Source organism: Nelumbo nucifera, chromosome 7 (assembly GCF_055504915.1).
Source record: "Nelumbo nucifera cultivar China Antique chromosome 7, China Antique-T2T, whole genome shotgun sequence".
Lineage (NCBI taxonomy): Eukaryota > Viridiplantae > Streptophyta > Magnoliopsida > Proteales > Nelumbonaceae > Nelumbo > Nelumbo nucifera.
The window spans coordinates 8,671,261-8,696,464 of NC_142655.1; the positions used below are offsets into that span (position 1 = coordinate 8,671,261).

General features: G+C 37.4%; 1 protein-coding gene across 4 annotated transcripts; it reads left to right on the forward strand.

The window, feature by feature from the left end:
- The first annotated feature begins 7,223 nt into the window (after window positions 1-7,223).
- LOC104613435 (P-loop NTPase domain-containing protein LPA1 homolog) lies at window positions 7,224-24,880 on the forward strand. Of its 4 annotated transcripts, XM_010281255.3 has the most exons (10): window positions 7,365-7,504; window positions 7,715-7,912; window positions 8,219-8,399; window positions 8,517-8,709; window positions 16,309-16,643; window positions 18,280-18,361; window positions 18,615-19,106; window positions 19,399-20,136; window positions 23,912-24,031; window positions 24,400-24,880. In XM_010281255.3, exons 4-10 carry the CDS (start codon window positions 8,527-8,529, stop codon window positions 24,694-24,696), a joined length of 2,247 nt encoding a protein of 748 aa, XP_010279557.1. In that variant the 5' UTR covers window positions 7,365-7,504; window positions 7,715-7,912; window positions 8,219-8,399; window positions 8,517-8,526; the 3' UTR covers window positions 24,697-24,880. The 4 variants fall into 4 exon arrangements, with proteins under 4 accessions (XP_010279558.1, XP_010279557.1, XP_010279555.1 ...); XM_010281256.3 differs by lacking the exon at window positions 8,219-8,399 and having other exon boundaries at window positions 7,224-7,504; XM_019200486.2 differs by lacking the exon at window positions 7,365-7,504 and having other exon boundaries at window positions 7,775-7,916.
- Window positions 24,881-25,204: the final 324 nt, after the last annotated feature.

Genomic DNA, 25,204 nt, shown 5'->3' on the forward strand with positions numbered 1-25,204 from the left:
CCATCCCCACCCGTGGGATCCTCACTAATATATATATGTATGTATATGTTATATATGTATATATGTGCACATACATCTATATATTAATATTTTAAAAAATATGGTTGAATTTTTTTTTAATAGGATTATAAATTTTAATTATTTTAATTTTATTTTTTTAAATAAAATAAATAACATTATAAAAAATCACAAGGAATGAAAATCCCCGCAGGAATAAGGATTCCCATGAGAATAGAAATAGGATAACCTTATCCCCGTTAGCGGAGACGGGGACAGGGATGGGGAGAGGCTCCCCTCCCCCGTCCCCACCAACTTCCTTTTTTATTTCACATGGCAATAAACTAGGGTGTAATTGGGACAGTTTCGGATTGGATCCAGTAACATCCAGACCCGATCCAAATTTTAAACATTCGAATCCAAAACTGGTCCTTACATGGTTTTATCATTATATGTACATAACTATAAATAATATTAATTTTCAATGGGACTTGAATCCTAATTGGATCAATGCAAGTATACATTTGGTCCAGTTATTAAACAGATACGAGTTTAACTAGGATTCGAATCCAAAGTAATTGGAACAGATGTTGGATTGGATTTCGGACTTTTAAGAGTCTGCTTACAGCCTAGCTAGATATAAATATATAACTAGCAATCTACTTGGACTTGATTTGCCACCCAAAGATATGAGATAAACTTATTTAGGATGGAGGAAACTGTGTTTCGTCTGTCGTGAAGCCATTGATCCTAATCTAACCCTATGAACTTTTAATATTAATTGGAAACTTTAAATGAGGGAAGGGTTTTTCCCCTTTTATTTTATATTTTCAAAAAAATATAAACAAAAAAGTGTTTGGTATCAGCTTCAAAGCATTTTCATGATGTTGGTATAATGTGTTCCACACTTCTTGTCTGGTTGAATATTTTCAAGCAGCATTGAATACCTTGAATTTTGTGAAAACAATTTTTGGAAATAATATCATTTTGACATTTATTATAATTGAAATAATGTTTTTATTTTTTTTGTTTATGTGACATTTAACGGACACCAAATAACTTTTTATTGTTTTTATTTTATGAAAAAAAATATAATAATGACATCATCGATTGGCCCATTGGTTCGGATAATTGAACCACTAAGCCATTGACCCAAAGGGGAAGAGGAAATGTCTCATAATTTTTCAAATCCATAGTAATTATCCAATTTATATAGTAATAATATAGATAGTGTAGCTTGTGCTGTCATAGAACTCTCTTGGTGTGACACATTTGACCAATATGAACTCCATGCAACGGTAAAAGGTTGATTCATTTGTCCATGTGGCCCGGTCATCAATTAAGATATTGATGAACCATCCATTAGCTGGTATTAACATTGGATGTATTTATCGTGTAGTGGTTAGTTTTCTTTCGGTAGTTATTTTCATAGAATAATTAAGGGTTTAGAGTTTAATCTTCCCTTTTTTTATTAATCTCATGATCAGATCAAATGTCAGCCCAGCTTGAAAAACATAATAACAAATTTCAATCCTTAATATAATATCATTTTGATTTAGGGGGTATTTAACAATATGGTTGGTTTTGTTTTTCAAAAAAAATCATATCAGCAAAGATAATACAATTTTGCTAGCAGTTGTTTTTTATTTTTAAAAACAAAACCAACTATATTGTTGAACATCCCATTAATTTATTGCCACCTAAGCACCCATCTCCAACAACACATTTGGTTTTGTATTTAAAAATAAAAATAACTATTACATTAATTAGCAAAAAACAATATAATTTTGTTGATGTAACAATTGTTTTTGTTTCCGAACCTTAAGAGTATTATACTAAAATTCTCCAAAACTTCATTAAACTAAGATGGTGTTTGGAAGTGTGGGCGTTTTTTGGGACCAATTTTCAAAAAAAAAAAATGCCCATGCTTGCTAACCTTGTTTTTCACAAAAAAAAAAAAAAAAAAAAAAACGCCTTGATATGTTTTGGAGTGTTTTTGCCACATAAGCAGTGAGCAACACTATGTTGTTTGGTAAGGTGATTTTCATCACCGTTTTTCATGTATATGCTGACAGGTAAGCGCCACATAGGATACACGTAGTCACCAATCAGTCAACCGTTGGGGGCAATGGTTCACCGAAATTTGACGCTTCATGCAACGGTTGGGTCCCGATTTAAGAGGCATGCGTTTTTTCAAAAAAAAATGCTTAAACCAAACAATCATGTATGTGGGTGTTTGTGGAATCGCCTACGTGGATCCAACGTGGCACCATTTAAAAAAATGGTATCGGCTTATTGCCATATGGGCATTTGTCCCAAAATGCTATTTGGTAAGCCTATTTATCAAATAAATGTTTGTATCAGCTCATGTGTAAGCCAATCGTTGGGGAAAGATTCATTTTAACGCTTCCCTCAACACCAATGTTCCGCTTATGTGGCACTTAATGGTGCCTAACTGTCAAACAATAGTAGAAAAAACGTTTATCAACCACATTTTCTCGGTTTTGAAGATAAATCAAGTACAAACATTTTTCAAATAAATGGAAGTCATACCAAATTGAGATAAAAAACGTTTATTTGATAAATAGGCTTACTAAATAACATTTTGGGACAAACACTTACATGTCGATGAATTGACACCATTTTTCAAATAAGCAGACGCCATACCAAATACCATCCAAATTGTTCAATTGGGAGGATTTGGAATCTAATTCCCATTCATAGTGGAATGGCCATTCACTCCCCCTCCATTGGGAATGAGAATCCCATTTTATCAAAATCTTATTCTGATCCTGTTTTCCATATGAACCAAATAAATGAAGGAATGGGCTATTCTAATTCTGATTCCAAGGGATTTTGGTTCTAGTTTGACTACAAAAACAATGGACCCTTTGTTCTAATATGGAAAAATATAACCTTCTTGATGTGGTTGGTTCTTATGGAAGAATAAAAACAATAATATTTTCAACAAAAGGTTATACGGACATCTAGAGATTCTCTTGAAAGCAATATGGAATACATAAAGGAATTTTAAATGCTATCCATTGCAAAAGATACCCTATGCCAACCTAATCAAGGAAAATTTTGTGGGTTAAATGGTCTCCCCCCAAATCCATGAAAATAAATTTTTGAAGCCTCAATGGATGGCATTATTTTGGTTGTATAGTCAGAAACTTCAAAGAGGTTATTGGAACAATTATGGGCCAATAATTGCTGAGAAAGGGAGCTGCTCTTGAAACCCAACCAGATTACCAGCCCAGTGAGGTGCATATGAGAATATCATTAAAGGAGACTCCATGCAGCATGGACAATGCAGTTGATACTTGTAAAAGAATACAAACAAATTGGTCGTAATTGTAATGTAGTGGTCTAGTTAGTATTCTCACATGTATAGAGGGGTAATCAAGCTGCTCATTGGTTGGTTAATTAAGGTCATCTTCGTGGAGAAGTCAGGTATTTTAACCCTATATCTCTTACTCGCAAACTCTTTACACATCCCACATCCCACATTCCCACCCACAAATTATTCTTTACACATTCCTAATGTGCAGTTGTAGTGTCATGTGCGAAGAGTTTGTTAATGTAGTAGATCCAAAATGGCATACACTGAATTTAGATGTATTGACCCCAACACATTACTGGCCACATTCACCCAGTCATAGGTGTGTAAGTTAGGTGGCTTGAATCGGGTTTATGGTCAACCCGGACCCAATCCTAAGGTTTGGGCCATGCCAAAACTTGGACCAAGTATGAGGCCAAGCCCAATCTTCCCCACCTAAAACCAATTTGCATTATAATTTGATGCACGAGTTGGGCTCGGGCTCAAATTAAGGTTGGGTTGGTCAATGAATTCATTCTAAAATTATACATATATGTATACATTTATACAAATATGTATACATATATGTATGCATATAGTTGGGCTAGGCTCGAACTAGTTAAAGACCAAACCTAGACTCAGATAAAAAATAAATAAAAACCCCAAATTATTTAATTGAACACAACGCAATGACCGAAAATCCAAACATAGCCTATATAAAAGTCGATTCACAGTCATGTGGGGCCTACCAAAGTTTTTTTTTTTTTTTGGCAAAAGAACAAAATATATTTATATGCTGAAAGTTACATGAGGAGATAAGCGTGAGTTGAAGTGTAACTTAAACTGGCCCTTACATGATAAGTAAGCAAAAGTATGGGCCAATTGATTATACTACCTATGTACATGCTCAAAAGAGATAGAAATAAAAGTAGATATTAGCCTTTTAAGTTGGCTCTTGTATAGTTGATAAATCCAATGGCTCGTCATGCCAAACTTTGCCATATTTACTAAAGATTCATTATTAGAAAAGACCTTCAGATGAGAAATGTCATGCGCTTGAGCTTCACGCAATCATTCTAAGAGTGCTCTAACTTTAGCGTCGTGGCTGTTGATAGCCTAACAAGGTGCTCCTCTTGCGAAAACCAGGTGGTGACTGGAGTGGCTGATGTAGAACCCACATCCTGCATAACCAAGTGAATGATCAAAAGAGCCAAAAGTGAGTATGTATCCATGTTAGTGAGAGCTCGATTAGCTTCATTAGGAAGGGTTTGATCTAATGGTTCGTTGTACTAGAACCGAGACAGTAGGTTGGCCACCTGTTTCAGGTCCAACTCCACGAGAAATAATTTTTTATTTCTATCTTTCCAGATATGGTAGCTTAGGATGTTGAAGCTAGCTAAGCTATTTATAGCTTGTTACTTACCAAAGTGGATAATTAACTCATGGAACCACTCCTTTATGACCTGATGTATAGGTTTCATGGGCAAAAGTGATGGATTTAACCCGATTTGAGATTCACACCAGATTGCCTTAGCAAAAGGGCATCAGGAGAAAATGTGATGGATTGTCTCAACTTGTCTTGTAGAGGACACATATTTGATCCCCTTCCCGCAACTAAGCATGGCATTTATTCTTAGTTGATATGCCTTCCCACACTAGCTTCCATATGAATAGTTGGAACTTAAATGGAATTCTGAGTTTATTGACCTCCTAGTTTGAGGTGGTTGTTAGCAGTCTCAATATTTGGTTCGAAAACATGGCTTTGCTCATGGATTTTATTGATGTGAAGCCTTGACCTCCTAGATTCTTAGGCCGACTGATTTTATTCCATGAGATTGTATGAATAGATGCTTTATTGGAGTTCCCCCACCAAAATGATCTTGTAATTTTTTCCAGCTTCATCGAGGCTGATTAAGGAATTAATTTTGTGGTCATGGTATACACTGGTATAGCCTGCAATACCAAATGAACTATAGTAGTTTTCTTTGCTTGAGAAAGAAGTTGTGAACTCCAAGACGAGACTCTTGAAGAAACCTTCTCTATGATATCTTTGTGTGAGGAGCATTGGTTTGAAACAATGTGGGTATCGAGGTACTTAGAGCCAATCATGGATCGAGATATGTGGAGCATGTGAGAGAGGATTCTTCAGTGATGTTTGGGGACATTGTGGCTGAAAAATAAGCTTGACTTGGAGTAGTTTATTTTATGACCTGACATTTCTTCAAATTCTTGTAGAACTGAAACCAAAGATCTTGCTTGCCCTACTTCTACTTTACAAAAGATGATATAGTCATCGGCAAGGAGAAGGTGAGTGATTGGAGGCCCGGAATTGCTTATTTTCACTCCTTTAAGCTGATCCAATGGCATTGCTTTGTTTAATAGCTGAGTGAAAGCCTCCATCCCCAATATGAACAAATATGAAGAGATTGGATCGCCTTGTCTTAATCCTCTTTTAAGAGAAAACTGGCAATGAGATTCACTAGCTATTTTTATAGAAAAGGAGGCTGTAGATATACACTAATGAATTAAATTGCACCATTTGTTTGGAAATCCCATCTTGCGGAGCAGATGGGATAAGAAAGACCAACCCATACGATCAAAAGCTTTTGACATGTTTAATTTAATAGCCATGTATTTCTTACCTTTGGGTTGGGATTTCATCTTTTGTAGAATCTCCTTCATTAGCAAGACATTGTTTGAGATTTGTTTTCTCTTCAAGAAACCCGATTGATTTGGTGATATTAAGTCTTGCAGAATCGGCTGCAGGCGTTGCACCATCAATTTTGTGATAATCTTGTACATGACATTACATAAGCTGATCGGCCTGAAATTGGAGACATCCACAAGCTTGTTGTTTTTGAGTACAAAGACAACATTTGTGTTGTTTATTGCTTTAGGCAGAAATTCTGTGTTAAAAAATCTTTGCACCAAGGAGTTAATGTCCTGACCAATTATATTTTAGAAATACTGGAAGAAGAGAGGAGTGAAGCCATCAGGTCCTGGTGCCTTATGAGGGTTAAATTGTTTAACCACCGATGAAATTTCCTCAAAGGTAGGAGAAACTAAGACTGAATCCTTTTGAGGGGATAGAGTTGGGAGGTTCAGGCCATTTAGTTGAATTGGATTAGAGACTTTTAGAAGGCCTCCCACTTGTAGAAGTGCTTCTTTGAAAGTATTAATTATAGAATCCTTATTAGAGGTCCTAGAGCCATCCAAACATTTTGGCCAATCAATGATGTTCTTGGAGTTCTTGAAATTGGTCATGTGGTGAAAGACTTTTGTGTTTCTGTCTCATTCTCTAAGCCATAACTCCCTTGATTTTACTCTCCACAATTGCTCTTTTTTAGCCAGTCAATAGTTATATTGGTATTAAAGAATGCAGTTCTTGCTGCTCTTCCCTTGATAGAAACCAATAGTTATATTGGTCTTTAAGGCATTTTGGCCAATCAACGGTGTTCTTGGAGTTATTGAAATTGGTCATGTGGGAAAAGACTTTTGTGTTTCTGTGTCATTATCTAAGCCATAACTCCCTTGATTTCACTCTCCACAATTGCTCTTCTTTAACCGGCCAATAGTTACATTGGTCTTTAAGAGAGTGTGGTTCTTGCTGCTCTTCCCTTGACAAAGTCCTCAGTTGTAAATTTGTTATTTTCTCAAAGACTCTTCAGATGTGGTTTTGTATATGCCCGAATTGGATTTTATTCCAGAACTTGAGAACATTTTTGTAGGTTCTTAGTTTGATGACAATTTAATGGCCTGGTGAATCTTGCATGGACTGACTCACAAGTCAGCAATTAATTCTTTGCACTCAATGGAAATGGGATTTTCTATGAGGGCGACTAGGCAAGTGTTCACCGACAAGGGACCATGATCTGAGTTAATAATTGGGTAGTGACAAGAATGGGTAGGGGTGCAACTTTGGCAGGCCCCACACACCCAACCTGCAAAAGTTGCACCCCTGCCCAGCCTAGCCCTATCTCAAAAAGCCCAAACTAGACAGGTCCGCCGTTCGGTCAGCACTCCTTTTCCCTGACCATTGTGTGAGTGTGAGGTGGATTGCACATGATTGAGACTAGAGGATGTTGAGACAGCGATTTAAGATCCAATGGCATTTCAGATGAAGATTTTTGTTCTCTTTTCTTCACGAAGATCAACAAGGTCGAATTTGTTCTGCGGTGGCGGGACCCGGTAAGGCGGTAAACGTTAAATCTGAAAATTCTACGCATGACTTTAGTGGATGAATCTTTCTTGTTTGGATTTGACGGAACGGATGAATATAGCATGAACAAGCATCTTCTAATCGTAGCTTTCGAATATCATAGAATCATACCCACCACAAGCCCACCTTTTTATTGGGATGATTTCACTCTGATGCGATCTGGGCAATCTGAATTGCAGATCCTCTCACCGAACCGTTACCCTTCGTATCATGTGATCCTTGCACGAGAAAATATGGAAAATGCAACCGTTGGTGTATTGGAGATGTTCCACTGTTCATGGTGTCTGCTGAAGTTCTGGTCAAGGCTTTCATTTGGAGGCGGTTGAGTCAAATTTCATCACTAGACTCGAAAGAGCAAATACCCATTTTGAATCTCTGTTAGTAAGATATCGTCCATCGTTTTCTTCACTTGAATTCTCTTTTTTCGATCAAAATTCTTCACCTCAAAGTCGATTATTTTTAATTTCAGTTCAGGCTTCTTCCCCTTTCTAATTATGTGTGTTTCGATGCTTTGGTTTTAAGATTCAGTTTCCCATCTGGGTATTTGAAATTTTATATTTTTGTAGCTCCTCCTGTTTAAGAAATTTTATATTTTTAGTAGTTTTTAGTGGGTTATGGAACTAAACCGCCATATGGGGGGAATACCCAGATCGCCAATTTGATTACACTTTTATTGGTACCAGTGAATCGCGATGCTAATCCTGTTCGTAAAGGAAGCAAGAGAAAACTCTTCTTTGGAGGCTCTGATTCTGTTATTTCTCCTCATTTTGTCAATAGTTTGAATCTTTGATTGAAGAAAGAGAACAAGATTGATCCTTCTCATAATTATATTTCAGTTCCAAATCAATCTGATTTCTGTCTCAGGTTTAAATACTGTAACTAAAATTCTCTTTCTAAACTTTTTTTAAGGATTTCTTTTTCATTTTTCCACTTATTGCCGTTGACAGATTGTAAGATGACATCTAGTTATTTATCTTACAGAGTTTTGAATATGGCTGTTCGGAAACTTTGTTATGTCATTGTTATTGATGATGATAATGGTGAAGAAACTGAAAAGCAACACAGGCTAGCGCCAGGATCATGCAATGATTCTGATACATCATTTTGGTACACAAAGTCGACTCTGCAGAGTGTTTTGCAATTAGTTGGATGCAAAGTGCATCATGCTTTCAAGGTGCTTTACTCTTTCTATCGTGAAGTTCTTTCATTTCTTTTCTGTTCATTTGATTTCACTAATATACATCTTTGATGCTCCCTTAGTTTTGGTATTTCTTTTTGACTTCTGAAGTTGTTACATATTGCTTAACTGACATTTAAATACTTAAAGAGATTGATTTCTTTTATTATTAGATGAATGCATATATTGATTCGGCTTCATTCTTTTTTTTGTATGGCTAGAGAAATAGTATTGCAGGCTTAAATCTCTTAATTCATATTTAGCACTCTCCTATACAGAGGCCATTGCTTGGTGCAATGGTAAAATCGTGGTCTGGCAAATATGAGAACATGAGTTCAAGTCTGAGAGCAGCCACTTTGTGCCAAAATGCTAAAGATTAGCTTCATATCCTGATATCCAGTCCACCCCTCCCAATACCCAGGATAATTGGGACCAGCATTGGCTAATGGGCTTTAGTTGTTTTTGTCTCCCTCTATTGGAAAATGGTCTAGTTAATATATATCTACATACAAACACAAATGTAAAAGGCATCTACCTCCTATTTCCTTATTGGAGTGATGATTTTATTGTCATTTTAAATTTATAATAGTTTGGGTCATTTAAGCTTGTGACGATTCAGTAGCATTTGTAAAAACACTAATAGATTTTTTTTTTTTTTGTTGGCCTTTTTTCTTTCACTTAGTCACATTTTTTTTTTCAGAAGCAATACATTACAAATTTACATGTCATAGGCTCACAGCCAAAAGCTTGTTTGTTTTGGATGCATTTGGTTGCATATGAAATGAAGGAAACCATATTGACTAAAAGATATTTTAAATACTTAACAGATTAAATTCTTATTTATTGGATGAATGCATGATGTGCATTTTTTTTTGGGATTGGTAATGCAGAGATAGGCTAGAGAGCACATTGAACCTCACCACATGGTGAAATGAGAGCTAGCCCCTTATGCCAGCTGCCTCCAAATTTACATGAAAATCTTCTAAAAGGACTTCGATACACTTACCCAGTGGTTAGTTCCCCAATATACCTTATCTATCAACTCTGCAGCAAGTAAATCCACCATGGGCATCTGGGTTTTCATATGGCATTGATAGTGGCACATAATTCTTTCTCTGTATCTACTTTGTGGTGTTAGGTTCAAGCCATAATTTGGATTTTTTTTTTTCAGAAATCTTTTCAAGGCAACAAATTTCAAGGTTTCTTTCTCTCAATCCAGTGGACAAAGTCTCTGTTGAGTGGGCTGACTTGTGTTTAGTTTATTTCCTTTTAAATTAAGATGTCGTTGGGCCTTGGGCCCATTAGTTTTATTTTTTAAAGACCTGTAATTACTTAGGTTGAGTTGCCGCCCTACTAAGGGCATCTTTGTAATATGTCATACTTAAGTTAATTATAAATAGAATGAGGGGCTGGCGGCTAGGGTTAAGTCAATCTATCCTAGTCGACCTTCTTCTCTTTTCTTCCCTTTCCTCTGTCTCTTGCTGAAATCCCCAACTTTCTACTCTTCCTTCACAAGAAGCTTGGCTGAAATCAGCACATAAGGTTTTCTACTTGGTATCAGAGCGGGTTGAAGGTTCTTGAAGAGATTCGTTCCTGCAGCCCTAGATCAGCCGACTGCATGGAGATTTAAGAGGCTGATCGAAGCTTTCAGGTAAGCCAGTTTTTGGATTTTCTTGGTGGATCTGTATGCCCTGTAGCTGGTCTAGGGTTTCTCATCAGAATCAGGAAAAACTGGAGAAAGGGGAAGAGTCCTGATTTTGTTGGACTCTTCAATTTTGACCTAGGTAGTGGCGCCCTATTTTTTTAGGGTTCCTCTGGGTTTTTTGTATGGGGCGATTCAAGTTCCATGTGGTTTGGAGGCCTCTAGAGAGGGCGGTTGCTTCTTCTCTCTCTTCTCCCCATCCCACCGAAAAGGAATCTTTCGTGGGAAGAAAGTCCAGGACACTAAAGGAGTGTCGTTGGTTCCAGAAGGTATTCTGTTTATTCTTGTTGCATTTTTTAGTTGTTTTCTGTTCCTCTTTGAGACACATGGAGGGACACAGAGTTGAATATAAGCCCGGGAATGAAATGAGACCAGTGGGAGGAGGTGCTGGAGACCCCTTCAGAGTCGGAACCATTACTACAGTTAGGTTGGATGGTACAAATTACTTGGAATGGTCCCAATCTGCAAAGATGGCCATTGGGGCTTGTGGAAAATTGGGGTATATTACTGGTGAAGAGGTAAAACCCGAAACTGGCAACTCCCGGTGGGTGCAAGAAAATTATATGGTAATGACATGGTTGTGCAATTCTATGTTGCCACATATAAGTAAAAACTTTTTATGGGCAAACACTGCTAAGGAGATATGGGATGGGGTGGCAGAGACCTATTCACAGAAGGAGAATGTTGCTAGGGCTTATCAACTAAGAAATCAGATTATTGCTACTAGGCAGGGAGATAGATCTGTTGCAGCTTATTTTTCAGTCCTTAAGACCCTGTGGCAGGAGATTGATCATCTAGAGACCTTTGCTTGGGAAACCACCAAGGATGCAACTACCCATCAAAGACACTTAGAGAAGTATAGGGTGTTCGAATTCCTTGCTGGCCTTAACCCTGAGTATGACATTGCATGACAACATCTTCTTTCTAGGGACAGTGTCACTCTCTCCCAAGCATATGCATTCGTGTCAGGAGAGGAGTGCAGGAGGGATGTAATGATGAAGAATCTCATGACTGATCAGTCTGCTATGGTAAGTGCAGTGAAACCTAAACAGAATGGCAATGAGAACAAGAAGGAAGACAAAAGGGACTTAGTCTGTGACTACTGTAAGAAACCGAAGCATACAAGAGATACTTGCTGGAAGCTTCACCCACATCTTGTGCCGACCAGATTGAAGAATAAGAAAGGAAATGCACATATGGCAGTTACTGGTGACACTCCGCCCCCCCTACTACAACTGCCTTGGAGTCTGTTGCAGTTGTTGCAGTAAGGGCCGAGCTTGAGAGGTTTGGGTTACTTCTGAATCAGAGGGATACAACTAGTTCCAATTCAGCCGCAACCGGACAACAAGGTACAGGTAGCATAGGTGGAACTCACTCTACCTCCCTTGCCCACACAGGTAGTCCACATGTCACTGCAAACTATGTTTCTACTTCAGGTAAGGAGAAATCTCCTTGGATTATAGACTCTAGAGCCTCAGAGCACATGACCCATTGCTCCACCATTTTCTCCTCTTACCAGCTCAGTTCTGGTAGAGATAGGGTCTCCACAGCTGATGGATCCCATGTTCCTATTGCTGGGAAGGGATCTGTCAAGATTAATGATTCCATTTGTTTACCCTCTGTCCTCCATGTTCCTAGATTGAGCACCAACTTGTTATCTGTTAGTAGTTTGACTAAGAATCTGAACTGCTTAGTAATTTTTTCTCCTGGACATTGTATTTTGCAGGATCTGGATTCAAAGAGGACGATTGGGAGTGGTCGTGAAGTGAATGGAATCTACCTCCTGGATACTCTTCCAATTCACCAAAGCCATCATGTTTGCAGAGATAGTGAGACAAAATCTGTGGGTCAGATTATGCTTTGGCACAACCGTCTGGGTCATTTATCCTTTTCTTCTTTGAGTTGTTTGTTTCGAAAACTGTTGGAGTCTGCGAGTCTGTCAAGTTTGAAGTGTGAGGGTTGTGAACTTGGAAAGCATTGTAGACACTCTTTTAAACCTAGTAATAAAAGATGTTCTTCTCCCTTTGATGTTATTCATTCGGATGTGTGGGGCCCTTATCATGTTCCCTCTATGGGCGGCTATCGCTATTTTCTCCTGTTTGTGGATGATTTCTCTCGATATTCCTAGATTTACTTGATGAAATCACGTGATGAGGTACCATCCTTGGTGAGACAATTCCATCAGATGGTATTAACACAGTTTGGAACTAGAATCAAGATGTTCAGATCTGACAATGCTAGGGAATATTTTGAGAGACATCTTGCCTCATATCTGTTGGAGTATGGTGTTGTCCATCAGAGTAGCTGCTCCTACAGTCCACAACAGAATGGTGTTGCAGAGAGAAAGAACAGACACATTGTTGAGACGACAAGAAGCATGATGATCACAACGACAGTTCCGGTTCGTTTTTGGGGTGATGCTGTTCTCACGGCAGTATATCTGATTAACAGGATGCCTTCTCGTATACTTGGATTCAGCACTCCATTCAGCATTCTTTTTCCTCAGGGGGAGATTTTCATATTCCTCTAAGGGTGTTTGGGTGTGTCTGCTTTGCACATATTCTTGGTCCTTACCGTTCGAAGCTTGATCCCAAGGCAAAGAAATGTGTCTTCCTTGGATATGCAGAGAATCAGAAAGGGTACCGCTGCTATGATCCAGTCTCTGGGAACCGGTTTGTTACTATAGATATCACCTTTTTCGAATCTACATACTTCTTCTCAAGGAATCCTTCTCAGGGGGAGTGTTTTGGGGAAGTAAGTCAGCAGTCTATCCCTCTCCCAGTTCCAATTCCTGTGCCTACTACTGTGCTTGACAACCATCCGATGTCACCTACCTTGCCCCCCTCTTTGCGTTCCGTCTCACAGTATTACTCGTGGCAGAGACTTCATAAGGAGGTTGATTCCACTACAGCAGAACTCACACCACTTCCTGTCGATCCCTTGGAGACTCCAGATTCGGCTGATACAGATCCAGGTATTCCTCTTGATCCCTCTACTATTTCAGTTCCCATTGGTCCCACTAACACTGTTACAGATAACCTTGATCTCCCTATTGCTCTTAGAAAAGGGAAGAGGAAGTGCACTGCTCATTGCATATCACAATACTTATCCTACAGTGGACTTTCTCCTTCCTACCGTGCTTTTCTCTCTTCTCTTGATTCCGTGCCTATACCCAAGGGTGTTAGTGAGGCTCTCTCCAAACCTGAGTAGAAGGCAGCTATGCAAGAAGAGATGGAGGCTTTGATTAAGAATCAGACATGGGAGATTGTGGACCTACCAAAAGGCAAGGAGACAGTTGGATGCAGATGGGTTTACACAGTAAAGTATAAGGCAGATGGAAGCATAGAGAGGTACAAGGCAAGGCTTGTTGCAAAAGGATACACACAAACCTATGGCATTGATTATCTAGAGACCTTTGCACCAGTTGCAAAGATGACCTCTGTTCGGATACTCCTTTCTCTTGCTGCCTCATACTCTTGGCCCTTGTTTCAACTGGATGTAAAGAATGCTTTCCTAAATGGGGATCTGCAAGAAAAGGTGTATATGGATCTTCCAGCTGGTTTTTATGATAATGCTAAAGAGGGAAAGGTATGCAAGCTGAAGAAGTCACTATATGGCTTGAAACAATCCCCTAGAGCATGGTTTGACAGATTCAGAAAGGCCCTGATTGTTTTTGGCTACACTCAAACTCAATCTGATCACACCTTGTTTGTGAAGCGCAGGGGATCCTTGGTGTCAATCCTAATTGTTTATGTGGATGATATTGTTGTCACTGGGAATGATTTGAGTGAGATTGATAGTCTGAAGAGGAACCTGCATAAGGAATTTGAGATTAAGGACCTTGGAGAACTGAGATACTTCTTAGGCATTGAAGTTGCAAGATCGAAACATGGAATTTTTATCTCTCAAAGGAAGTATGTCTTGGACCTTCTCCAAGAAACAGGGAAACTTGGAACAAAGGCAGCTAGCACCCCCATTGATCAGAACCATAGAATCAGTGCATCAGAAGGTGAACCAGTAAAGGACCTTGGGAGGTACCAAAGACTTGTGGGTCGGCTACTATACTTGTGCATGACAAGACCGAACATCTCCTATGCAGTAAGTGTAGTGAGCCAATACATGCATGCTCCACGAGACCAACACTGGAAGGCAGTTGACAGGATCTTTGCTTATCTGAAGGGACATCCAGGCAGAGGCATATTGTTTACTGATCATGGACAGCTCAAGCTAGAGACCTATACAGATGCGGACTGGGCAGGATGCCTCGATGACAAAAGATCAACTTCAGGAGTGTGCACCCTAGTTGGGGGCAACCTAGTCTCATGGAAGAGTAAAAAGCAAACAGTTGTGGGAAGATCAAGTGCAAAAGTCGAATATAGGGCCATGGCACATGGAGTTTCAGAACTTCTCTGGATCCGTTCTCTATTGGAAGAAATCGGTGCTCAGGCAGAAGAACCTATGATGCTATACTGCGATAACCATGCAGCAATTAATATTGCTCATAATCCAGTTCAGCATGACCGAACTAAGCACATTGAAGTAGATAGACATTTTATCAGAGAAAGGGTAATTTCTAGAGAAGTTTGTCTTCCATACATTTCTTCTGATCTGCAGCTTGCTGATGTCCTCACAAAAGGCGTTGCAAAGAATAAGCTGGAGCATGATCTACGCAAGTTGGGGATGTATGACATCTACTCCCAACTTGAGGGGGAGTGTTGAGTGGGCCGACTTGTGTTTAGTTTATTTCCTTTTAAATTAAGATGTTGTTGGGCCTTGGGCCCATTAGTTTTATTTTTTAAAGAGCTGTAATTACTTAGGTTGAGTTGCCACCCTACTAAGGGCATCTTTGTAATATCTCATACTTAAGTTAATTATAAATAGAATGAGGGGCTGGCGGCTAGGGTTAAGTCAATCTATCCTAGTCGACCTTCTTTTCTTTTCTTCCCTTTCCTCTGTCTCTTGCTGAAATCCCCAACTTTCTACTCTTCCTTTCACAAGAAGCTTGGCCGAAATCAGCACATAAGTTTTTCTACTGTCTCCAAGGTTGGAAAATCTGAAATCACAATGGACATATTTCTTTTGTTTCAAGTAAAGAATACAACGAACATAGGAGTAGAAAAAAAGCTTTCGTCAAATGTATTAGGGTCCAATTTATATTTAGGATGAAGACAGATAGGTGGTCATTAACCTTATCTCCTCTACTCAAATGCATAATTCCCTCTTCTACAATGAATAAAATTCTCAAAAGCCTCAAGAAAAAATTTATAAGAGACTGCTTGTTAGGAAGAGATAAATTACTTTATTAGAAGTATGTTTTGAAAACTGAATGTCGTTGCTTATGTTTTGAAACTTTAGTTGTTTTTGCCTCCCAAATCTGTTGGAAAAGTAGGGTTCCCTCCCATTTTTATTATTGAAATGCCAAATATATTTTTATCATAGATTTCTAAGATTTAGTTTGGTTTGTTTTTCTTGTTGAAAAACAGGTAATATTCAGTTAAATGCTGACAACAAAATTTCCTGTTGGATTATTTTGTACATTCAATAATTTCTACATTTCAAACAAAACATGCATTATTAGTCACAATTAAAAGATTGCCAATTTTTTTGATTTTGTTTAAATATTTCTACATTTCTCTTTATTTTTTTTGGTTTTTCTCATTATGTTTATATTAAGTTAGCCTTTTAATCTCCTATCATTCCCTGGTCTATTTGTCCCTTCCCAATTTATGATTTTATTTTATTTTACTTTTGTCTGGATAGCTCCTGATTATTTGTTTTTTGGATGTTATTGGGTGGGATACTTTGTTTACCTTTCTTAAATTTGTACTGTATGTGAGATATTTCCTTCAAGAACTGTTTAGTTATATAATTTGAATGCCATTTTGTTGCAACAGATCAGTAGACGAGTTTTTGATATCTTGGAGAATGAAAACCTAAAACGAGCAGTTGACTTTGAAGTGAGGGGAACTTTTGTTTCTGATGGGATAACGGAACTCTCTTACATCAGAAAAGAAGGTCATGACGATTTTAAAACTTCAAAAGGTCAACTGCATGTGGACATGAAAAATGATCATTCTGCAAAAGACAGAGATAAGCCATATGATCTTTATAAGAAACGGGTATCTGCGACAGTGAAGAGAGGGAGGTTCTTGGATGTCATATGCAGTACTCTTGAAAAATATCGTTATGTGGGACCAAGTCAGTGTGCTGATATTGGACTTGCATGCAGGTATTATTTTTCTTTTTCTGTGTAGAATGGCATTGCTATCCTGTTTTTTACTCTTAATGGTAGGAATCTTCTACCATTATATTGATTGTGTTATATGTCAAGCCCAATTATTAGGAAAATGACATGAAATCAAGATGAGTAGAGTAATTCTGTTATTTGTATATCCTATATCACATAAATTTGATTTTAGATGAGCAATATTTTCTGGAAATGATGATCTTAATCTTGTTAATATTTAAAAAAGACCTAACCATTATTCCAACTTCTACTTCTCTATATTAAGGAATGGTATAATTTATATTTTCTGTCAATAGACAGTCTGTCATATGATGAATAGACATGGAGTAGAAGTCTCTTGCTAGATTGATTTTGAAGACCTTGGATATTTCTCTACTTCTAAGCTCTATATGGTACCGAGATTAACTCTGAATTAGCATGCCATCAGGATGATTTTTTCTCATGAAGAGTAAAGTGGCAATTACAGCTTCTATTCAATATAAAGAGAACATGTTTGTTGCTGACAATGATTGTAAAATCTGCATACATCCTAACAAGGAATATGAGAAGATTTTGGCAAGCATGAAAAAATGACTTAATGTTATAGTATACACCTCTATCTCAAAGCACCTATTTAGCATCCTACTTGACATGTATCTGAGACTCCATCTGCTAGTCTCCCTTTTTCTCAAATAACCTAAACTTTGTGTGCAGTTGAACTACAAGTAAGATCCTAACAACCAAGAATTGGAGAAAAACTAGAATTTAATTTTGCACCATGTGACCCTCAAATAAGATGTGCTGTTTTTTGTTTTTTGGAAAAGTGATGGATAAAATGTTTTGTTTTTCTGTTTCTTCTTTTGGATATGGAGTTTCAATTATGAAGGAAATGGGTCTATAAAATTTCCAAGCTATTATTTTTTCAAGCTCAAAAAGTGAAATCTAAAATTTGAGAAACGTGCTAAGGCTTGCACCATGCAAGTATTTACAAGTACTGAAGCTACTGAACAGAGAATGAGGACAAAAATAGAGGCATATAGAGGGCTTCTTTTGGAACTTTTTGTCCAAATGTCCTGTCAAAATAGGGAGCCATTCCATGGTCATATGGGAATTATCTTCTCGTGTACTTTTTTTTTTTTTAATTATCTAATGGAATTCAATTACTTTCTCTCAAAAAAAATTCTTTGTGCATGTTACCTAGTGCCCTTGGAAAAGGCAAGACTACATTAATGGCCTTCATAAATATGTAGAGTCAATTGTTAATATTTTTGAAGTGTTGGCTTTGAATTTGAAACACTTTCTTTTTTCTTCCAAGTAGCTCTGTTCTCATGGAAATTAATTTAATTATAAAGATTTTAACCAAAATTAGATTGAAGTGGCAGGACATTCTTGTATAGCAAATTTAAGATTTTTGTCATAGGCTTAACCGAAATTTTCCACATGTATGAATTTCATGTCACTGTTGACATGTCTTAGATGGGTTAGCCAAACCAGTGGTGCACAAATTGCTACTATATCTTCTGTTGTCTTGTTTAACATGGAACTGACTTCCAACGTCTTAGATTGTTATTCAATATCTACACTATATCCTTACATAATTCATGCTATTCTCTGGACTAATTTCTCTCTATTGCCATAGACTTCGTGAAAAGAAGGAATCTGTTACCATTTTGCTTTGTGGTACCAGTGGATGTGGCAAGTCAACTCTCTCTTCTTTACTGGTATTGCTTCAGTGCACGTATTAGCTTCATGTTTCCTCCTTGTTTTGAATCTATGAAGCAATATGAAATTATACTTAAGGAACAACATAATTTTATCTTTTTCTGTTCCCCAGACGTTGAGAATAAAACGAGACAACAATAAGCAACTTTTCAAATATTTTAACAGATAATGAACTATAATCTTATGGTTGCTATCATATACCTGTTACATTTTGAACATATCTTATTGTAGTAGTATACTTTGATGTTTCAGGCAAGCAGACTAGGCATTACAACTGTTGTTTCTACTGATTCTATTCGCCATATGATGAGGAGCTTTATTAATGAAAAGGAAAACCCACTATTGTGGGCATCTACATATCATGCTGGGGAGTTTCTAGATCCAGCTGCTGTAGCTGAAGCAAAGAGAAAAAAGGACAGAAAATTATCCACCATGACTTGGAGTGGTCAGGTTGGTTTGGAGAAATTGGAAACAATGCCAAAACCTCTATGTGATACACCTGAAGGCAACTTCTTGGAAGCAGGTCCATCCAAGAGAGAATGTACGAAATTAAGTGACTGTTACAAAACAGACGGTGTTTCCAATCTTCCAACTGAACAAGTTGCCGCCAAAGTTCTAGCAATTGAAGGTTATAAAGCACAGAGTGAAATGGTTATTGACAGTCTTGATAGGCTAATCACAGTCTGGGAGGAAAACAAAGAATCAGTAGTGGTGGAGGGTGTCCATTTGAGTCTCAATTTTGTGGTAATCTTCTTTTCCCTCTGGGTGCGTTTAAATAATATTAGGATCTCAGTGGTTTGGTTTGATTTTAACTTTCCAACTTAAGTCACACAAATGAATAATTTATAAAATGAAGAAAAGTCTTCTTGGAAAGACTTTTATTAGTCAGGCTTGATTGGCTTGAGTCTTAGGGGCTTAGACATTATTACCAAGGGTTTACCTTTGTCATTGTATAGCTTAATTAAGAAATTTTGTTTCTTATAAATTGGCTCTTGCCACTCTTGATTTCGTTCTCTTCTTCTGTCTTATATTCCAGATAGGTCTTATGAAGAAGCATCCTTCCATAATTCCATTTTTGATATACATATCAGATGAGGAAAAACACTTGGAACGGTTTGCTGTCCGAGCCAAATACATGACCCTGGATCCTTCTAAAAATAAGTATGCAAAGTACATCAAGAATATACGTACTATACAAGACTACTTATGCAGAAGGGCAGACAAGTACCTTGTACCCAAGGTGAACAACACCAATGTTGACCAAAGTGTGGCAGCTATACATTCAACTATATTTAGTTGTTTGAGAAGGAGGCAGATGGGGGTTTCCTTATATGATATGGTTACTAACACTGTTAAAGTAATAAATGAAGAATACTCTAAGCATTATGATGCAAATTCTGTCAGTTCAAAAGGCATGTTCAGGATGATCCAAAGGCAAGGATCTTTACATCATTACATGGCTATAGTCAACTCAGATGGCTCAGTTTCCAAAGCATGGCCATTTATGCATGAAGATAGAACAAAGAAGCCCTCTTCATCTAGTGCTAGTACCAGTGTAGTTGGGAGTCCTATCTATGGATCAATTCAGTTTCGTGAAGCTGAGCCTGTTAATATACAGTTTGGTAATTTTGGGATAGGTTCTTGGCCAAATGACACAGAAGGTACAAGCTACACGAGCAGTGTAAATGATTTCAGACTTGATGGAGATGAAGAAGTGGTTGAACTTTCTTCTTCCTCCAGTTCACAACTGCATCATGAAGGGCACTTGAAGGAGGTAGTGGTCTATATTTCAATGTTTTCAATCCTATGTTAATGTAGTGTATGTATGGGTTCTGCAAGGGTTGTCTTTCACAATGTTAACCATGCAAATTGCATCTTATAATTCTCTTGGATTGACACTTACTATAGCTATGATTGACATTTTAGAAAATCATCGATGACATTAATAGCATAATCACTGAATCTTATTGTTGGTATTAGTACACCCTTACTCCCTTGGTTTGGCTACCTTACCTTGAGAATACTGAAACTTATGTCACTAAAGTTTCATTTTTGAAACTGATTTTTTTTTTTGGATGGAAGAAATAAGATGCTATGCGTTTTCTGTTCTGAGGTTGCATTATAGAAATCTGGATTTCCATAGTGTAACTTCCGACCCAACTTTCTTATCTCTTCTACTCTGAATGGATGGTGATGAGGAGGTAAATGTGTTTTTTTGTTTTTTGTTTTGAAAAAAGTAAGGTAATATTATTTCTTAAGAAACACATACAAATGGAGGAGCAAACAAGATTGACTCCCCCGCATACGCAGCATCAGATATCCCATAAACTAACTGAATTTAGAATCAGAAACATGTTCTGATTGCTAAACTCAGGAACAACTGATAACCAAGAAGCAAGTTTAGCCACAATACAATTGATCAACTCATCAGAACTTTTACAAAGATCATTAAAAATTCTATTGTTCCTCCCAGACCAAATAGTGCTGATCACTGCCGCTGGAATGGTCCTCCAAATGATTTTTCCTCTTTTCGATAGACCTGGATTATACCAGCTGTGAAGAAGTTCCTAAATCGATCCTGGCATCACCCAGTTAATGCCCACCACATGCAAGAAGTGAGACCAAATCCTCCAAGCAAAAGAGCAATGAATACATAAGTGATCCATGGGCTCTTCCATTTGACCGCAAATCGCACAATTTAGGTCATCCGAGGTGATTCCTCTTCTCATCAGACTGATTCTTGTTAGACATTTCTTTAGAGTTGCAGCCCAAACTAGGAAATTGACTTTGGAAGGGGTAGAAGGAATCCAGATTTGTTTAGATGGGAAAACAGAGTCTCCTGTAGCACTAGACCCTCCACAAAGGATTTAACTGAGAAGTTCCCATCAGCCTTCCATTTCCAGGTCCAAATATCACTTACTTGCAGCTAAGGAGTCTCATTACTTCCTCCACCTCCCAGTCCTGAAAAGCTCTGCGGAAACTAGGCTTCCAGACCACTTCCCCTCTCATTAGCTCAAAAGATTCAGCCACTGTAGCCTCTTTGTTCTCAGCCACTGAAAAATTAAGAGGGAACTTTACCTCTAAAGTTGTTTCATCAAGCCACCCATCCTTCCAGAATCGAATTCTGTCCCTCTTTCCCACCTGAAAGACCACACCCTTCAGAAAACTCGGGATCGCTTTCATTATAGCCTTCCACAAAGAACATCTATAGGAAGGAAGGTTAATTGCAGTTGTCCAACCCTCCGGCTGAAGGCCATATTTTGCAGCAATGAGCTTTCTCCACCAACTATTTTCTTCTGTGCCAAATCTCCATAACCACATCCCCATTAGAGCAGTGTTAAAAGTTTTCAGTTTTCTTGGACCCAAACCACTTGAACTACGTGGAGTACAAATCTGATCCCAAGCCACCAAGTGAAATTTCTTCTCATCTTCCCAGACTTTCCATAAAAATTCTCTTTGCAATTTTTCAATTCTCTTAGCCACTTTACTTGGTAAAGGAAAGAGGGAAAGGTAATAAGTTGGAAGGTTTGCAAGTGTACTTTTAATCAAATTCACTCTTCCCCATTTCGAAAGGTATTTTGCCTTCCAAATCGCCAATTTTATTTCCATTCTTTCTACAACAGGTTCCCAAATTGTTGAGGATGAGCTTTTTGTACCCAGAGGAAGACCAAGATAGCTAGTTGGGAGATATCTATTTTATATCCCAGTACTTCCACCCATTCTTCCAGCCCCTCAATTCTGCCCACTGGAATGATAGAAGATTTTCTTAAGTTCATCTTCAGATCAATTACCACCTCGAACCGGATGAAAATCCCAATTAAAGTTTCCAGCTGAGAGAAGGAAGCACCAATGAAGCATAAAGTATCATCAGCAAAGTGAAGAAAATTTACCCTCTCACCACTTGGAATTATCTCAAAACCCTCCCATAGGCTTGCCTGACCCGCATGGTTGATGAATTGGGTCAGCACCTCCATAATACATAGAAAAAGCAGAGGTGACAGGGGGTCACCTTGGCGGATGCCCCTTGAATTTTTGAAGAAACCAGAGCGCTTTCCATTAAATAAAACAGAAAATTTGGGGGAAGATATGCATACCCTCATCCAGTTTCTCCACTTCTGACCAAATATCATTTTTTCCAGAATGAAGTTCAAACACTGCCAGTTCACATGGTCATAGGCTTTTTCAAGGTCAATTTTACATAACAGACCTGGTTCTCCTTCCTTCCTAGAGTACTTATAAAACACTGTCCAGAATTTGTCTTCCGCCAACAAACACACATTGGTTTTCTGAAATTACAGATCCCAACACCTTTTTAAATCTCTCTGCAAGAAGTTTATAAAAACTATGAAGCAGCCTTATCGGTCTGAAATCTTTGAGGTTGGTTGCTCCTTCTACCTTAGGGATCGAAGTAATAAGGAGGTAAATGTGTTGATAAACCAGCAGTGCCCAGAAGCTAGTTGTTTGATTTGGCTGCCAATATCTAAATTTTAGTGGGGAGTGGAGATAACAATAATTTTTTTACTTCTTCAAAATCACTTTAACTTTAATTGTATATTTTCAAGGCAATTCAAATATTTTGTATGCATTCACATGGTCATTGCATGAGGGTAGTATGAGACTATGACTGCATGTAGTTGTTAAGGTTGGAAACCGCTTTAGTCTTTGGCATTATGGGCATTTTGAGGAGTAAAAGGGTTTTGGTTTTCCAGTAAATGAGTATTTATTTTGTTGCTTCCAGGATTTCTAAATCCAGCAGATTGTGTCAAATTTGACAAAGACCACTTACATGTAGAAATTGCCAATTTGGATGATATTATTATATACTCCAAGATAGGGGTGAGCAAATGGTTTATTCGGCTAGAAACCAAACCAAAACCGAAATAACTGAAACTAAGATTTTCAGTTTGCTTTTCAGTTATTATGGTTAAAACCGAATTTCAACACTATATATATTTTAATATATATTATTGATATATATTATACAATGTATATAATAAATTATATATTTTAATATATAATATAATATAATAAAATATATTTTATACATATTATAGATGTATTATATGTTAATATATATACTATAGATAATAAAGTTCGGTTAATTCAGTTTTTTTGGTTAACTGAATTTCTAAACCTGAAAAACCAAAACCGAAATAACCAAAAAGCAAAAAAACCAAACCGAAATTTTCCGTTCGGTTTTTTGGTTTTAACCGAATAATGCTCACCCCTACTCCAAGATACTTCATTTCCATTTCAATGGTAACACTTTTTTTTTGGTAGTGAATACTAACACTGAATATTTGATTAAATAAATAAGAGAAAAAGATGGGATAGATATGTTTTAGTTAAAGAGCTTAGGATACAATGTAGTAGTGACAAGTGTGACTTGTGTTAATTAGGCAACCTGTTTTCTTTTGTGCATCTTAGTCAGAGTTACAGATTTATTGACTATTTGTGTTTGTTCTATAACATTTTATTTATTATTGATTACCCTTTTAGCAAGGTCAAGTATTACTCTTTCTAACTAAGCAATCCCTCCTTTTGATCAGCTCACGGAACAAGTGGTGGCGTCAGAAAGTGAGGAGGAGCCACTTCAAGATGATGATGATAATGGTGATGATGATGATGATGATGATTCTAGAGATGCAATTTTTGAGCTTGGACATGAGGTAAGAAACAACCTATGTAGATGAACCATGGTTCAAACTTCAAAGTATTAACACACTTGATACTCAATTCAATTTTTCTTCTTTTTTTTTATATATTTATGTTTGGTAATTTGCAGATAGGTACATTAAGGTAATAATTGCTATTTAGATCTATCAAACCTACCTACCTCTAAGTATTTTAGTGATCCTGAAAACCAAACCAATATGTATTGTACAATACGTTTGGATACATAATATTTTGAACCTTGAGATGAACCTGGTATTTGTTTAATTACCTATGAAAGAGTAATGGTTGTTTGATATCATCAATTCTTAAGTAAAAGTAGGCCATCTCCGTGGACTCATTTCGATTTTTACCCTCTTGGCAGTTGGAAGGTTCGGTGGTTGAATCATCCACAAGATCGGATGATGAGTATGATATTGACCTAAAGGATGGAATGTTATATGAAGATGCTGCAAGTTTGGAAGCTTTGAGCCATCCCACCAGTCCCTTTGATGGTCCCCGTAAGCATCACAAGCTATGGAAATGCTACTCCATGAAACTCTCAGGAAAATTTGTTTGTGAAGGCAAGCCTTTTAGCCGTGTTAATAGCCTCCCTCTTCAAAGAAATCACTCTAACAACCCTAAACGTGTGAACATTCCAATGCCTCCTACAGATGCATGAAGAGGATAAGTACAGTTGTAAAAAGAGAAATGTTTGTTTCATTGTTTGAGCTTATTAATGCTTTAATCTTACTTGGTTCGCCATTTATTCATCTGTACCTGAACTGGTCGTTTCTTCTGCCTATGAAGAACTTCAGTGTTCCCTTTTCATTTTAGAATTACATGTTTTTTCCTCCTTTTTAGATCTACATTAACCGAAGTGGTGGAATTTCTACCTACAGTAATTTTTTTTTGAATTCATTATAGTTGGCAATTCTTTTTCGTTTTATTTATATTTGTATTTGCACGTATTCTGAGATCCTTGATGATAATCAACTAAATATTTCTTCAACTTGGGAAAAAAAAATGAATGCCTGATGGGTATACGAGCGTTGCAAGATATGAATCCAGACTGAGTACCTACGTTTATTCAGAAATTGACATACACCTGGGAAGTGGGAACACAATCGTGAGTTATTTCTTAGCCATTTTACACACAACAGAACACCATAGCATATGTACAAACAAAT